This window comes from Salvelinus fontinalis, chromosome 5 (genome assembly GCF_029448725.1).
Source record: "Salvelinus fontinalis isolate EN_2023a chromosome 5, ASM2944872v1, whole genome shotgun sequence".
In the NCBI taxonomy this organism is placed as follows: Eukaryota; Metazoa; Chordata; class Actinopteri; order Salmoniformes; family Salmonidae; genus Salvelinus; species Salvelinus fontinalis.
In genome coordinates, this window is record NC_074669.1 from 3,547,659 (window position 1) to 3,564,065 (window position 16,407).

General features: G+C 43.8%; 2 protein-coding genes across 6 annotated transcripts in view; both read right to left on the minus strand.

The window, feature by feature from the left end:
• Positions 1-9,305, minus strand: part of LOC129854913 (centrosomal protein of 152 kDa-like) — a 36,902-nt gene extending 27,597 nt beyond the window's left edge. The window contains exons 1-2 of the mRNA XM_055922083.1: positions 8,934-9,305; positions 8,582-8,697 (exon numbers count right to left, since the gene is read on the minus strand). Of these exons, the coding sequence (XP_055778058.1) occupies positions 8,582-8,668 (87 nt within the window). The 5' untranslated portion in view covers positions 8,669-8,697; positions 8,934-9,305. The remainder of the gene's footprint in view (positions 1-8,581; positions 8,698-8,933) is intronic.
• Positions 9,306-9,583: 278 nt separating this feature from the next.
• On the minus strand, positions 9,584-15,500 carry LOC129854914 (COP9 signalosome complex subunit 2). Of its 5 annotated transcripts, none has more exons than XM_055922086.1 (13): positions 15,157-15,500; positions 14,645-14,758; positions 14,442-14,519; positions 14,071-14,196; positions 13,845-13,934; positions 13,547-13,669; positions 12,476-12,650; positions 11,714-11,892; positions 11,448-11,500; positions 11,184-11,281; positions 10,907-10,989; positions 10,739-10,797; positions 9,584-10,424 (listed from the first exon to the last, which is right to left on the minus strand). In XM_055922086.1, exons 1-13 carry the CDS (start codon positions 15,208-15,210, stop codon positions 10,280-10,282), a joined length of 1,377 nt encoding a protein of 458 aa, XP_055778061.1. In that variant the 5' UTR covers positions 15,211-15,500; the 3' UTR covers positions 9,584-10,279. The 5 variants fall into 5 exon arrangements, with proteins under 5 accessions (XP_055778061.1, XP_055778060.1, XP_055778059.1 ...); XM_055922085.1 differs by having other exon boundaries at positions 13,559-13,669; positions 15,142-15,498; XM_055922084.1 differs by having other exon boundaries at positions 15,142-15,498.
• Positions 15,501-16,407: the final 907 nt, after the last annotated feature.

Sequence of the window (16,407 nt, forward strand, 5' to 3'; positions counted from 1 at the left end):
GAGGAAAAACAAGCCGGCGTGAGGAAAAACAAGCCGGCGTGAGGAAAAACAAGCCGGCGTGAGGAAAAACAAGCCGGCGTGAGGAAAAACAAGCCGGCGTGGAGAAAAAACAAGCCGGCGTGGAGAAAAAACAAGCCGGCGTGGAGGAAAAAAACAAGCCGGCGTGGAGAAAAAAAACACGCCAGCGTGGAGGAAAAACAAGCCATCGTGGAGGAAAAACAAGCCAGCTAGAGGGAAAAAACAAGCCAGCGTGGAGGAAAACAAGCCAGCGTGGAGGAAAAACAAGCCAGCGTGGAGGAAAAACAAGCCAGCGTGGAGGAAAAACAAGCCAGCGTGGAGGAAAAACAAGCCAGCGTGGAGGAAAAACAAGCCAGCGTGGAGGAAAAACAAGCCAGCGTGGAGGAAAAACAAGCCAGCGTGGAGGAAAAACAAGCCAGCGTGGAGGAAAAACAAGCCAGCGTGGAGGAAAAACAAGCCAGCGTGGAGGAAAAACAAGCCAGCGTGGAGGAAAAACAAGCCAGCGTGGAGGAAAAACAAGCCAGCGTGGAGGAAAAACAAGCCAGCGTGGAGGAAAAACAAGCCAGCGTGGAGGAAAAACAAGCCAGCGTGGAGGAAAAACAAGCCAGCGTGGAGGAAAAACAAGCCAGCGTGGAGGAAAGACAAGCCAGCGTGGAGGAAAGTCAAGCCAGCGTGGAGGAAAGACAAGCCAGCGTGGAGGAAAGACAAGCCAGCGTGGAGAAAAACAAGCAGTCAGCGAGTAAAAACAAGCCAGCGTGGAGGAAAGACAAGCCAGCGTGGAGGAAAGACAAGCCAGCGTGGAGGAAAGACAAGCCAGCGTGGAGGAAAGACAAGCCAGCGTGGAGGAAAGACAAGCCAGCGTGGAGGAAAAACAAGCCAGCGGGGAGGAAAAACAAGCCAGCGTGGAGGAAAGACAAGCCAGCGTGGAGGAAAGACAAGCCAGCGTGGAGAAAAACAAGCCAGCGTGGAGGAAAAACAAGCCAGCGTGGAGGAAAGACAAGCCAGCGTGGAGGAAAAACAAGCCAGCGTGGAGGAAAAACAAGCCAGCGTGGAGGAAAGACAAGCCAGCGTCGAGGAAAGACAAGCCAGCGGGGAGGAAAGACAAGCCAGCGTGGAGAAAAACAAGCCAGCGTGGAGGAAAAACAAGCCAGCGTGGAGGAAAGACAAGCCAGCGTGGAGGAAAAACAAGCCAGCGTGGAGGAAAAACAAGCCAGCGTGGAGGAAAAACAAGCAGTCAACGAGTAAAAACAAGCCAGCGTGGAGGAAAGACAAGCCAGCGTGGAGGAAAGACAAGCCAGCGTGGAGAAAAACAAGCAGTCAACGAGTAAAAACAAGCCAGCGACGAGGAAAAACAAGCCAGCGTAGAGGAAAAACAAGCCAGCGTAGAGGAAAAACAAGCCAGCGTAGAGGAAAAACAAGCCAGCGTAGAGGAAAAACAAGCCAGCGTAGAGGAAAAACAAGCCAGCGTAGAGGAAAAACAAGCCAGCGTGGAGGAAAGACAAGCCAGCGGGGAGGAAAGACAAGCCAGCGTGGAGAAAAACAAGCCAGCGTGGAGGAAAAACAAGCCAGCGTGGAGGAAAGACAAGCCAGCGTGGAGGAAAAACAAGCCAGCGTGGAGGAAAAACAAGCCAGCGTGGAGGAAAAACAAGCCAGCGTGGAGGAAAGACAAGCCAGCGTCGAGGAAAGACAAGCCAGCGGGGAGGAAAGACAAGCCAGCGTGGAGAAAAACAAGCCAGCGTGGAGGAAAGACAAGCCAGCGTGGAGGAAAGACAAGCCAGCGTGGAGGAAAGACAAGCCGGCGTGGAGGAAAAACAAGCCGGCGTGGAGGAAAAACAAGCCGGCGTGGAGGAAAAACAAGCCGGCGTGGAGGAAAAACAAGCCGGCGTGGAGGAAAAACAAGCCGGCGTGGAGGAAAAACAAGCCAGCGTGGAGGAAAGACAAGCCAGCGTCGAGGAAAGACAAGCCAGCGGGGAGGAAAGACAAGCCAGCGTGGAGAAAAACAAGCCAGCGTGGAGGAAAGACAAGCCAGCGTGGAGGAAAGACAAGCCAGCGTGGAGGAAAGACAAGCCGGCGTGGAGGAAAAACAAGCCGGCGTGGAGGAAAAACAAGCCGGCGTGGAGGAAAAACAAGCCGGCGTGGAGGAAAAACAAGCCGGCGTGGAGGAAAAACAAGCCGGCGTGGAGGAAAAACAAGCCAGCGTGGAGGAAAAACAAGCCAGCGTGGAGGAAAAACAAGCCAGCGTGGAGGAAAAACAAGCCAGCGTGGAGGAAAAACAAGCCAGCGTGGAGGAAAAACAAGCCAGCGTGGAGGAAAAACAAGCCAGCGTGGAGGAAAGACAAGCCAGCGTGGAGGAAAGACAAGCCAGCGTGGAGGAAAGACAAGCCAGCGTGGAGAAAAACAAGCAGTCAACGAGTAAAAACAAGCCAGCGTGGAGGAAAGACAAGCCAGCGTGGAGGAAAGACAAGCCAGCGTGGAGAAAAACAAGCCAGCGTCGAGGAAAAACAAGCCAGCGTGGAGAAAAACAAGCAGTCAACGAGTAAAAACAAGCCAGCGTGGAGGAAAAACAAGCAGTCAACGAGTAAAAACAAGCCAGCGTGGAGGAAAAACAAGCAGTCAACGAGTAAAAACAAGCCAGCGTGGAGGAAAAACAAGCCAGCGTGGAGGAAAAACAAGCCAGCGTCGAGGAAAAACAAGCCAGCGTCGAGGAAAAACAAGCCAGCGTCGAGGAAAAACAAGCCAGCGTGGAGGAAAAAGCTTAGCTCCTCCTCACCTAATGTCCAACAGAAACACAGCAACTCTTCACTATGTCAGGCGTCATGCCCAGGCGAACAGACTCCCACGACAGGTTTCCCTGACACCCATCAACATAAATACACGTGCTCTACACGACCGAGAGCGACAGGGAGCCCTGAGTGTAGAGTAAGGCTGAAAACGCACCCTTTTCCCTTTAGTTAACTTACTTTCTGACCAGCCATGCTCAAAAGTAATGCACTTACTATACAGGAAATAAGGTGCCATTTCAGTATGGAGCCTGAGTAGCCTGTAGTAGACTGTAGCCTGAAGTAGACTGTGGCCTGAGGTAGACTGTGGCCTGAGGTAGACTGTCGCCTGAGGTAGACTGTCGCCTGAGGTAGACTGTCGCCTGAGGTAGACTGTCGCCTGAGGTAGACTGTCGCCTGAGTAGACTGTAGCCTGAAGTAAACTGTAGCCTGAAGTAGCCTGAGTGAAGGGAACAGGAAAAGGCAGACAGCTACTTACTTCCCATAAGGACTGTTGAATGTGCCTCACATCTTCCACTGTGTCCTCAATCATAGTACGCATATCCCCAACCAGAGCAGGACTCACTAAATGTCCCAGTCAGGGAGTTATCAACAGAAGTGAGGAAACACATTTACTTCAGCTCCTGAGCCACATGATTCCAGTCTGGTCTCATCACACAGAGAGGATCATTCTTGTGCGACGATGAAACATTCGAAGGCAATGCGGCCAGACATGTTCTAGGCTAGCCTTGTGTTCCCAGTCAGATGGCTCTATTGTTGGTTCTCACACACACACACATCATACAGCCTGGTGAACTGGAGCAGACCAACTGTTTTCACATGACTGACTTGTTGTGCAGAACAGCCTCCTGTACGTACAGCATAGAAGCAAAAACGTAGTCAGTCCCCTGTAGAATAAATCCAGTGTTTTAACGCAATGTTAATCCAATGAAAATCCAGTCGAGTCAGGGCTTCAATAATCCAGCCATGCTTGATCTAGTCTAGTAAAATGCAACTCTACTGTTTTATAATTCATAGAGTGAGCGGTCTGGTCTAGTCAAATCTAGTTGAATGTAACCCTGCTCTAGCTTCACACCACTGAGAGTGTGAGAGAGACATTATGAAGTTTAACTTTAAAAAAAAAAAAAAGAAAAAAAAAAGAGAGAAAATACAGAGCAGAGCTAGCTTCACTATGACAACAGGCTGACAGCCTTTCACCTGCGCTGCCTGCCTGGGTCAATAATATCCCAGCACAGCACAGATAACAGGTTCAGGGTTGAGCAGAGCAGATGGCTGAGAGGTGAGTAACACACTGACATCTGATTGGAGCAGGCAGTGTGTTAGAAACACAAAAACGCCAGGCTACATCCTAAGGGCTTACCCTCCTCAAGGTTCCCACTGACCCACTGTACAAATACACTACTAAGAGGTTCCCACTGACCCACTGTACAAATACACTACTAAGAGGTTCCCACTGACCCACTGTACAAATACACTACTAAAGAGGTTCCCACTGACCCACTGACCAAATACACTACTAAAGAGGTTCCCACTGACCCACTGTACAAATACACTACTAAAGAGGTTCCCACTGACCCACTGTACAAATACACTACTAAAGAGGTTCCCACTGACCCACTGTACAAATACACTACTAAAGAGGTTCCCACTGACCCACTGTACAAATACACTACTAAATAGGTTCCCGCTGACCCACTGTACAAATACACTACTAAAGAGGTTCCCACTGACCCACTGTACAAATACACTACTAAAGAGGTTCCCACTGACCAAATACACTACTAAAGAGGTTCCCACTGACCCACTGTACAAATACACTACTAAAGAGGTTCACACTGACCCACTGTACAAATACACTACAAAGAGGTTCCCACTGACCCACTGTACAAATACACTACTAAGAGGTTCCCACTGACCCACTGTACAAATACACTACTAAAGAGGTTCCCGCTGACCCACTGTACAAATACACTACTAAAGAGGTTCCCACTGACCCACTGTACAAATACACTACTAAAGAGGTTCACACTGACCCACTGTACAAATACACTACTAAAGAGGTTCCCACTGACCCACTGTACAAATACACTACTAAAGAGGTTCCCACTGACCCACTGTACAAATACTCTACTAAAGAGGTTCCCACTGACCCACTGACCAAATACACTACTAAAGAGTGGGGCAGTGTGACCATTCAGATCACATAGATGATTTCTGCCTAAAAATACCACACTATTAGAGATGATGTCATGACACATTTGCCGGATGAGAAGACCGACCCAGACCCTCTTCAGTAAATCTGAAGAACATGTCTATCTACGTTTGACAATCATTAAAAAAATAAAAAATAATTATCATTTTTTACATTTACATTTTAGTCATTTAGCAGACGCTCTTATCCAGAGCGACTTACAGTAGAGTGCATACATTTTTATTACATTTTTTTACATACTGATATGTATATATATGTATATATATGATATGGATATCCCCACCGGCAAAACCCTCCCTAACGCGGACGACGCTATGCCAATTGTGCGTCGCCCCACGGACCTCCCGGTTGCGGCCGGCTGCGACAGAGCCTGGGCGTGAACCCAGAGACTCTGGTGGCGCAGCTAGCACTGCGATGCAGTGCCCTAGACCACTGCGCCACCCGGGAGGTCTATCAGACATTTCACTGTCTATGCTCAACCTTGGCAAAGTCTGTGCATTTCAAAGAGAAGTTAATTAACAACACTTCAGATGAGCCCTGACTAGCGTGGTTACTAAATATGCTGATTAAGTGCGTCGGCATAGCTACTGTTTTTCGGTGTCCACATCACTAAGGATCTATCATGGTCCACAGCGCGCGCACACACACACACACACACACACACACACACACACACACACACACACACACACACACACGACAACACCTCTTCCACACTCAGGAGGCTGAAAAGATTTGGCATGGGCACTCAGATCCTCAAAAAAGTTCTACAGCTGCCCCATTGAAAGCATCTTGAATGCCTGCATCATCACCACCTGGTATGACAACTGCTTGGCATTAAACCGCACGACGATACAGAGGGTTGTAGTGCGTATGGCCCAGCACATCACTTGGGCCAAGCTCCCTGCCATCCAGGACCTCTATACCAGGCGGTGTCAGAGGAAGATCCCAAAAAAATGTCAAAGTCAATCCAATTCATAAACTGTTCTCTTTGCTACCGCACGGCAAGCGGTACCGATGCACCAAGTCTGGAACCAACAGGACCCTGAACAGCTTCTACCCACAAGCTAGTTAAGCCAGATATTATGTATATAGTACCAGTCAAAAGTTTGGACACACCTACTCATTCAAGGGGTTTTCTTTATTCTTACAATTTTCTACATTGTAAAACAATAGTGAAGACATCAAAACTAAGAAATAACACATATGGAATCACATAGTAACCAAAAAAGTTAATAAAATAGCCACCTTTTGCCTTGATGATAGCTTTGCACACTCTTGGCATTCTCTCAACCAGCTTCATCTGGAATCCTTTTCCAACAGTCTTGAAGGACTTCCCACATATGCTGAGCACTTGTTGGCTGCTTTCCCTTCACTCTGCGGTCCAACTCATCCCAAACCATCCCAATTGGGTTGAGGTCAGGTGATTGTGGAGACCAGGTCATCTGATGCAGCACTCCATCACACTCCTTGGTCAAATAGCCCTTACACAGCCTGGATGTGTGTTGGGTCATTGTCCTGTTGAAAAACCTGATAGTCCCACTAAGTGCAAACCAGATGGGAAGGCTTAATGCTGCAGAACACCTGTGGTAGCCATGCTGGTTAAGTGTGCCTTGAATTCTAAATGAATCACTGACAGTGTCACCGGCAAAGCACCTCCACACCCCCTCCTCCATGCTTCACGGTGGGAAACACACGTGGAGATCATCCGTTCCCCTACTCTGCCTCTCAAAGACACAGTGGTTGGAACCAAAAATCTCAAATTTGGACTCGTCAGACCAAACGACAGATTTCCACCAATCTAAATGTCCATTGCTCGTGTTTCACAGCCCAAGCAAGTCTCTTCTTATTATTGATGTCCTTTAGTAGGTTGCTTTGCAGCAATTCGACCATGAAAACCTGATTCACACAGTCTCCTCTGAACAGTTGATGTGAAGATGTGTCTGTTACTTGTAGAGGTCGACCGATTATGATTTTTCAACGTCGATACCAATTATTGGGAGGACCAAAAAAAGCCGATGCGGATTAATTCGGCCAATTTTTAAATATATATATTTGTAATAATGACAATTACCACAATACTGAATGAACACTTTTATTTTAACTTATTATAATAGATAAATAAAATGCATTTAGTCTAAATAATGAAACCTGTTCAATTTGGTTTAAATAACGCAAAAACACAGTGTTGGGAAGTAAAAGTGCAATATGTGCCATGTTAAAAAAAAAAAATTTAAGTTCCTTGCTCAGAACATGAGAACATATGAAAGCTGGTGGTTCCTTTTAACATGAGTCTTCAATATTCCCAGTTAAGAAATTTTAGGTTGTAGTTATTATAGGAATATTTCTCCCTATACCATTTGTATTTCATATACCTTTGACTACTGGATGTTCTTATAGGCACTATAGTATTGCCAGCCTAATCTCGGGAGTTGATAGGCTTGAAGTCATAAACAGCGCTGTGCTTCAAATATTGCGAAGAGCTGCTGGCAACCACCGCTCAGTCAGACTGCTCTATCAAATAGTAGACTTAATTTTAATAAACACACAGAAATACGAGCCTTAGGTCATTAATATGGTCAAATCCAGAAACTATCATTTCGAAAACAAAACGTTTATTCTTTCAGTGAAATACAGAACCGTTCCGTATTTTATTGAACAGGTGGCATCCCTAAGTCTAATATTGCTGTTACATTGCACAACCAATGTTATGTCATAATTATGTAAAATTCTCCTCGTGGAGTGCAATGTCATCGGCATCCAAAAATGCCGATTACCGATTCTTTATCGGCTCCTGCCAATTAAATCGGTCGACCTCTAACTACTTGAACTCTGTGGAGCATTTATTTGGGCTGCAATTCCTGACGTGCAGTTAACTCAAATGAACTTATCCTCTGCAGCAGAGTTAACTCTGGGTTAACTGACTACCTCATGAAGCTGGTTGAGATAATGCCAAGACTGTGCAAAGCTGTCTTCAAGGCAAAGGGTGACTACTTTAGAAGAATCTCAAATAGAAAATATATTTAGATTTGTTTAACCCTTTTTTGGTTACTACATGACTCCATATGTGTCATTTCATAGTTTTGTCTTTACTATTATTCTACAATGTAGTAAAAATAGAATAAGAGTAGGTGTCCAAACTTTTGACTGGTACACCTACTCATGCCAAAGTTTCATAGTAGCAGCTACACTTCGACAAATAAGATCACCATGATCACGAACAGATAAAATAAGGTCGACTGAATAATCTGCTTCCTACTCCAAGGATTCAATAATCTTAGCTAGACAAGGAAGCCTTGAAATGGGACGATTATTATAAATATCACTACGATTCCTGCCCTTACGGAGTGGCATCACAAGAGCTGTCTACTATCTGCGAAAACACTCTGAATTGAGGTCACACTGAAACCATTGGCAGAAAACATAATAGCAACACTGTTTCATATGTATCATGTGCCTTTCTGATCCACTGGTCTTGCAGAGGTACGTTACTACCCTAGCAACAAGCAAGTTTATCAACAAAAATAACGGTCTGTGTGTGTTAGAGAGAGAATGACAGAGTAATTCGTACCTCTTGCTCTCGGGCATAGTCCTCTGGATCGTATTCCTCCTCCTCATGTTGAGTTTGCAGAGCAGCACTATCAAAGTCGATGGACATGATGATCAGTACTAATACTGAGAGAAGAGCTGAGAAGGCACAAGAGAGCGCAGATGTTCATGACGTGGTGTGTATTTGATTGATAGTGAGAGCTCACACAAACCACACACCTCGTATCAGAAACATTGTCATTATGCCCTTAGTACGACTCAAAACAACACCGAGCTAGCTAACGTTAGTCAATTAGTTAGTTGTAACGTTAGCTAGAAGAAGAAACAGTTAGTTTGAAGAGTGATCAAAACAGTCACCTCACTGATCACTTTACCTTTTGATTTGAAGTACAAGTGGATATCCGATGATAAATGTTATCAGCGAGGACCAAAAAAAATCTAATTTTAAACGTTATAAAAGAGCAGATGCACATGATGCTGGGCAATAAATGATCGGACTGGTTAGCTAACATCAGCTAGCTAACATAGCAACCATTTACCAGAAAACAAACAAAGCATCGAACGACTGGCATGACGGGCACTGCTATCTAATAACGTACTAGCCTGACAAGAGTACAGTTTTGTTAACAGTTGCCAATCAGAACAAAACGTCTGCGTATATATCATGAAAAACAAAAGTTAGCTATCAATCTGTCTGGCTAATAATAGTAATGAACTTCCTGTGTTTCGACTCGCCGCCCCGTTGAAAGCTCGCGCGCCCAAACAGCGGCATAAACTCTCCGTCGCTGATTGGTGAATTCAACACGCGTCATCAAACGACCCCCACCAATGGCCATGCTCAAACACAGATGGGTTGTTTAGTTGTTGTTGCCGACAACCAAATCACCTACCTGGAGTTAAAAGAAAATAGTGCTTTGGGACGATTTATAGAGATGGTTGCTGATTCATGATATTTACAGAAGATGAGTTATCTCCACGTTATTAGCAAAAATATGTTAAAAATATTTAAGAAGTGACACCATAGGAAGGTACAATTTTGTCGTTTATTATTCATCAATAAAACAGAAAAGCTCAAATTGTTCGATAACATAGTCAAAACAACATACCATATGAAACATTAACCTACATTGATGAAATACTGTATAGACAGCGCTGGCTATTTTACAGAACATGCTCAACATTAATAATATTAGAAGTCATTTGGTGTTTTCACATTTCCATGGAAGGCGGTAATACAGTGGGAGAACAGACATGTCCTTTCACTATAAGAAATGTACATAAGTGGGATTTTACAATCCTCTATCTGTACAATGGCCATCGTTTTCTAATATAAATCGGTTGGTTTTAGGCCACAAGGTCCGTTTTCCCAGACACAGATTACGCATAGTCCAACACCTAAACCCCAAAAAGCATTCTCATTGAGCATGCTTCTAAATCCAGGACTAGGATTTATCTGTGCCCAGGAAACTGTCCCAAGGCCATGAAACACAAGCTGGCAACTGGCACCTCTGATCTCCATCTTAAATGATCAGTCACATAATAAGTGACAGTACGTTTGCCATTGGAAGCTTTGAACATCATCAATCCTATAGATGACAATAATGAATGTAGCCTACTGCTACTGTAACCCGAGATGAATTGGGTTAACTCGCTCCTTCAAGTTGAAATACAACCCACCATCGAATTGTTAACTTTTCAGTTACACTACTGACTACTCTGATTAGGCCAGTTTGCTGACGATGGCCTGGTTGAGAGTATTCAGCTGATTCGTCCATTTATCTAAAGCCATGTATCGGGCTCCGTTCCTCTTCTGGTGATCCAGCTCCAACAGTTGGTTGACTTGGTCGATGCGGCCGTTGATCGTGCTGACAGGTATAAGAAGAAAAGTTCAATAGAAAGTCAATGATGGTAAATTCACAAAACTGTGGTGCATTATTTTTTTTATTTAACCTTTATTTAACTAGGCAAGTCAGTTAAGATTTTTATTTTATTTACAATAACGGCCTACCCCGGCCAAGCCCTAACGACGCTGGGCCAATGTGCGCCGCCCTATGGAACTCCCAATCACGGCTGGATGTGATACAGCCTGGAATCGAACCAGGGTCTGTAGTGACGCCTCTAACACTGAGATGCAGTGCCTTTAGACCGCTAAGCCACAATGATGTAACATGCAATTTACCTGTCTAGAATGCACTGAACAAGAAGGCTTTCCACGTCGCAGACATCAATGTTCAATTCCTGAAAAGAGACAAAAAATATTATAATGACCTTCAAATTTAGAGAAAATATTTGCTTTTTCAACAACAACAACAAAAATGCCAGAGACAGATCTTTGTGGTGATCTCACCTTGGAAATAAAAGGTATGTGTATTCTCGTGTAAGGCTTAATTAATTTGACGAGCACTTGTGTTCTTATGTTTCGTAATAACTCTGAAAGACAAAAAAAACAAGGAAATAAATTATTAAATAGAAGGAATTTTCTGTAACACTTTTACATGCCACTAGGCATAAGGATTTTTTAAACTTGCTTATAAAGCATGTTACTACTTACTAATACGTTTGTGTTTTGTGACGAAGTAACATTAACCAAATACATCAGTCTGAAAGTGATGTCTAGATCATACCTTCTATATGTTCCCTTATGAACGGATCATCCATTATGTTACTGTGATTTGTCTTCAGAATCTTCTCAAACTCTGTGATGTCATTGTTCTGGTAGGAACTAGATGGGGAGTGTGGGGGGGGCAGAATAGAACATTGGTTTCCATTCAGTAATCAGACAGTGTTCATATAACAAAATGTTGACAAACAGTGTGTAGACAAACAGCCAAAGTCAAACTCTTCCCAGAAAAGGTTAGATTGTAATAGTGAATGAGATGCAGTCTTACCTGACCAAGTTTGTCATTGCAAGAATGTCTGGATCATTTTTATAGGGTTTAGCCTAAGAGAAACAAATGTCAGCATGAGTAAAGATACTCAAACATTATGAAAGATGCACCAATACAAAGCACATCACCATGTTCACTAAAATATCATTTCATTTACTGAATTAGCAGGTTATAATATTGTGACAGGGCCCTCCGTTTTCAATCTGGGTCTGGGAAACCATCCCTAAGAGAGATTCATCTCTTATCACTAATGAGACGTTTCATACCTCCTGTGAGTCGAAGGGGTTGATTCCAGACTTCATCAGCATGTTGGCCAACACCAGGTACTTCAGACAGGTGGTCCGTCGAGGACTTCCTGATTCATCGTAGTTCTTAAACGCCTCGAAGAAGTCTGTGTGAGCCTTCTCAAACTCCCCTTCTCGCAAATGCATTTTCCCTCCACACTCTTGAGAAAACAAAACAAGAGAGAGACCAAACAACATGGTCAGGGATAATTTCCTAGAAAATCATCCATGGTCCTGAAAAAGGATCCTCTGTACTTGCCTCCTACTTAAAATACATTAGAGGACTAGGTCAGAGGGGAGGGACCTTGGGTCTTCTCCTCCAATGCGTTTTGAGAACGAAGCAAGAACACAAGAAAAAGGGAAAAAACCCTTGACAAAGAGCCCATGAATGTGTGTCTGGGTTATATATTTTTTTATTTAAACTAGGCAAGTCAGTTAAGAACAAATTCTTATTTTACAATGACGGACTACCCTGGCCAAACCCTCCCCTAACCCGGACGACGCTCCCAATTGTGCGCCGCCCTATGGGACTCCCGATCACGGCCGGTTGCGATACAGCCCGGAATCGAACCAGGGTCTGTAGTGACGCCTTAGACCGCTGCGCCACTCGGGAGCCTAAGTTATATAGTTAAGGCGTAGGTAGAGATGTGTCTACCTCTGATGACTCCCATGATGAGAGGGTGAGGGATGGCAGACTTGATGTGTAGAGATGTGGTTATATAGTTAAGGTAGAGATGTGTCTACCTCTGATGACTCCCATGATGAGAGGGTGAGGGATGGCAGACTTGATGTGTAGAGACTGTTCATAAAGGGCCTTCAGCTTCTTGTTGTTCTTCTGGGCCGTGTACATCTGGATCTCCAGAGCATAGATCTCCAAGAGCTGGGTGCCTTTCTTCAGGTCATCCTCACCGTCATCCGTCTATACACCAAGACAGAACACAGGACAAATACTAATCATCCGTCTATACACCAAGACAGAATATGGGACAAATACTAATCATCCGTCTATACACCAAGACAGAAATTGGGACAAATACTAATCATCCGTCTATACACCAAGACAGAATATGGGACAAATACTAATCATCCGTCTATACACCAAGACAGAATATGGGACAAATACTAATCATCCGTCTATACACCAAGACAGAATATGGGACAAATACTAATCATCCGTCTATACACCAAGACAGAAATTGGGACAAATACTAATCATCCGTCTATACACCAAGACAGAATGTGGGACAAATACTAATCATCCGTCTATACACCAAGACAGAATATGGGACAAATACTAATCATCCGTCTATACACCAAGACAGAATATGGGACAAATACTAATCATCCGTCTATACACCAAGACAGAATATGGGACAAATACTAATCATCCGTCTATACACCAAGACAGAATATGGGACAAATACTAATCATCCGTCTATACACCAAGACAAAATATGGGACAAACACTAATCATCCGTCTATACACCAAGACAGAATATGGGACAAATACTAATCATCCGTCTATACACCTAGACAGAACAAATACTAGAGATATAATTCCACAAACACTTGAGGAGGAACAGGGAATTCTAGATTTCCACAATCCACAGCCATACTAGCCCGGCCCCAGATCTGTTTGTGCTGTCTTGACTCCTGTGGTCATGACAACAGCTATAGAAGTTGTCTATACAGCGCAAACAAAACTCGGACCAGGCTACAATGATACAATACAGTTCCATTCTACTGTCACTAAGAACACACAAGTATGTTTTTCATTATGATGTTATAATGCGGAATTAGATTTGGTGGTAAAACCTCTGTGAAAACCTCTGATTGCATTGATGAGGAGTGTTTCTTCACCTGACAGGACTGGTGCAGCTGCCTCAGGATCTTCTGAAGCTTACCATACTCTTCTCTCTCCAGGTACAACTTCCCAAGCTAAACAACAGACAGGACAAACCAAATCACACAAGTATCAAAGTCAGTGTCTCCATATAAATTATATGCCACATATGTTTTTGCGTTGTATAAAATGTTAATTATGATATTATGGATGGAATTAATGACATATGTAAAGTTTTATATATTTTTTTATCTTTAAAATGAATCATACCTTAGTGTTGGTTTTAAACCAAAGCCTGTCATTTTTGGCATCCTTTAATGCGTCCAATGTGGTTTCATAAAACTCTTGCAGCAAGTCCATCTTAAAAAAAAAATGTAAAAAGTATTTGCCTTCTCTTCAAACATTCAGTTTGGACTGTTTTCCAAAATTGTACAGCTCAGATGATCACAGAATCAACATTGTTTATTGATTGATAATTTGATGTTGCAAACAATACCTGCTTAGACGTAGAGATGTAATCAAGGATGGAGTTGATGGATTTCTCTGAGTAGTTTCGTGTAACTGCACTCCGGATGTATGTTAACAGCTGCTTGTACCTGTTCATCATTTCAGGGAAATTCGTCTGCGGGGGGGGACAAATTAAAGAAATGTAATTCAAAATACAATTTTATGCTCCCATAATATGGCATTTCTTTACAAAATATTATCACATTTGATCAGAGATGTCACATAAAGTAGGCTCTTCATATTTATGAATACCTAGGCTACTCTTACAGTATGCCTGTCAGACAATAGTTGTAGGTAGCATACATGTAATATTTCAGAGACAATGTTTGGAGACTTGTGAGACTAATGTCTAATACATACCAGTTTGAAATTCATCTTAATCATCTGTTTGAGAGCTTTGAACCCCCATTCTCCTTTCTCGCCCTCTAGCTCCAAGACCTGGGGTTCAGAAAGACGCATTTAACAAATGGACAGCCATTGACATGGTGTGTGTGTGTGTGTGTGTGTGTGTGTGTGTGTGTGTGTGTGTGTGTGTGTGTGTGTGTGTGTGTGTGATAACTAACTTTCTGGAAGCTGCTGAGAGCTGCTTTGGGGTCATCCTCCTTCAGGGCCTTTGAATTGTAGTACTGATTCTCCAAATCAACATTGGGCTCAGAGTTGCTGTCCTCTGAGTATTCCTGAAAATCACACAATTCATCATCAATGCAGTTTACAAGATCAACACCCACTGTTGTGTTGACATTCAGCTAGCTAGCTCATGATGATGTGTGTTGTTTTGCTATGGTGATTTGTACAGCAAACAGCTGGATCATATAACGGTGCAAACGTTATAGCAACTGTATGTGAACAAATAATTGCAGACAAAGCTAGCTAACAAACTACGCAATTTAGCTGTCAATGATTCGAGCACCAATAACAGCTACAGTAACGTAGCTGAGAGTAATACGGTAGCTAGCAAAAGTTAGCGGAGTGGAGTGCAACGTGGAATGTTAACGCTGGTTATCTAGCTAGCTAAATACGATGTATATGGTAATCAGCTACAATATCCATATATATTTACTTCGGAGGAGTTTACCAGATCATAATCCTCTTCATCATCGCACATAAAGTCATCTTCCATATCAGACATCTTGACTACAAAGCTAGCTAGCTAACTCGACAGCAAACTTGCTAATGGTACAAGCGTAGGTGCATCGCTGGAGTGACTCTTTTAATGGGAGTGTGGAGAGAAGTAGGGAGCACTGCTGAGAGGATCATGCTAGCTAGCTAGCGGTAGGCAGCAGAGAGTCGCAGTTTGTTCAAGCTCCAACGTTATCCGCCACCAATGCCTTTCTGCGCAGCGTAAACATCGGCGTGAATCGTGATTCCTATGAACTGGAACCTTTTTTCTCTACTCTTCCGTATTGTTACGTTTCGTTACACTGAATATGTTAACATCTGGTCTAGAAACAGTTTTTTGTTTAAATGAAGGTGTTTGAGGTTGTGGTTTTGGTTCTGGTAGGAAGAGCTGGTCGTAGATCAGCAGTTCAAAATATATCCAGGTCCCGCGTATAAAAGTCAGCAGATAAACACAGCAAAAAAAGAAACGTCCCTTTCTCAGGACCCTGTCTTTCAAAGATAAATCGTAAAAATCCTTGTAAAGGGTTTAATCACTGTTTCCCATGCTTGTTCAATGAACCATAAACAATTATTGAACATGCACGTGTGGAACGTTCATTAAGACACTAACAGTTTACAGATGGTAGGCAATTAAGTTATGAAAACAGTTATGAAAACTTAGGACACTAAAGAGGCCTTTCTACTGACTCTGAAAAACACCAAAAGAAAGATGCCCAGGGTCTCTGCTTATCTGTGTGAACGTGCCTTAGGCTGCAGATGAGGAGTGCAGATGTGGCCAGGGCAAGCAATTGCAATGTCCATTACTGTGAGATGCTGTGAGACCCTCCAGCATGACAATGCCACCAAGCCATACTGCTCGTTCTGTGCGTGATTTCCTACAAGACAGGAATGTCAGTGTTCTGCCATGGCCAGCGAAGATTCCGGATCTCAATCCCATTGAGCACGTCTGGGACCTGTTGGATCGGAGGGTGAGGGCTAGGGCCATTCCCCCCAGAAGTGTCCGGGAACTTGCAGGTTCCTTGGTGGAAGAGTTGGGTAACATCTCACAGCAAGAACTGGCAAATCTGGTGCAGTCCATGAGGAGGAGATGCACGGCAGTACTTAATGCAGCTGGTGGCCCCACCAGATATTGACTGTTACTTTTGACCCCCCCCCCCCCCCCCTTGTTCAGGGACACATTATTCCATGTCTGTTAGTGACATGTCTG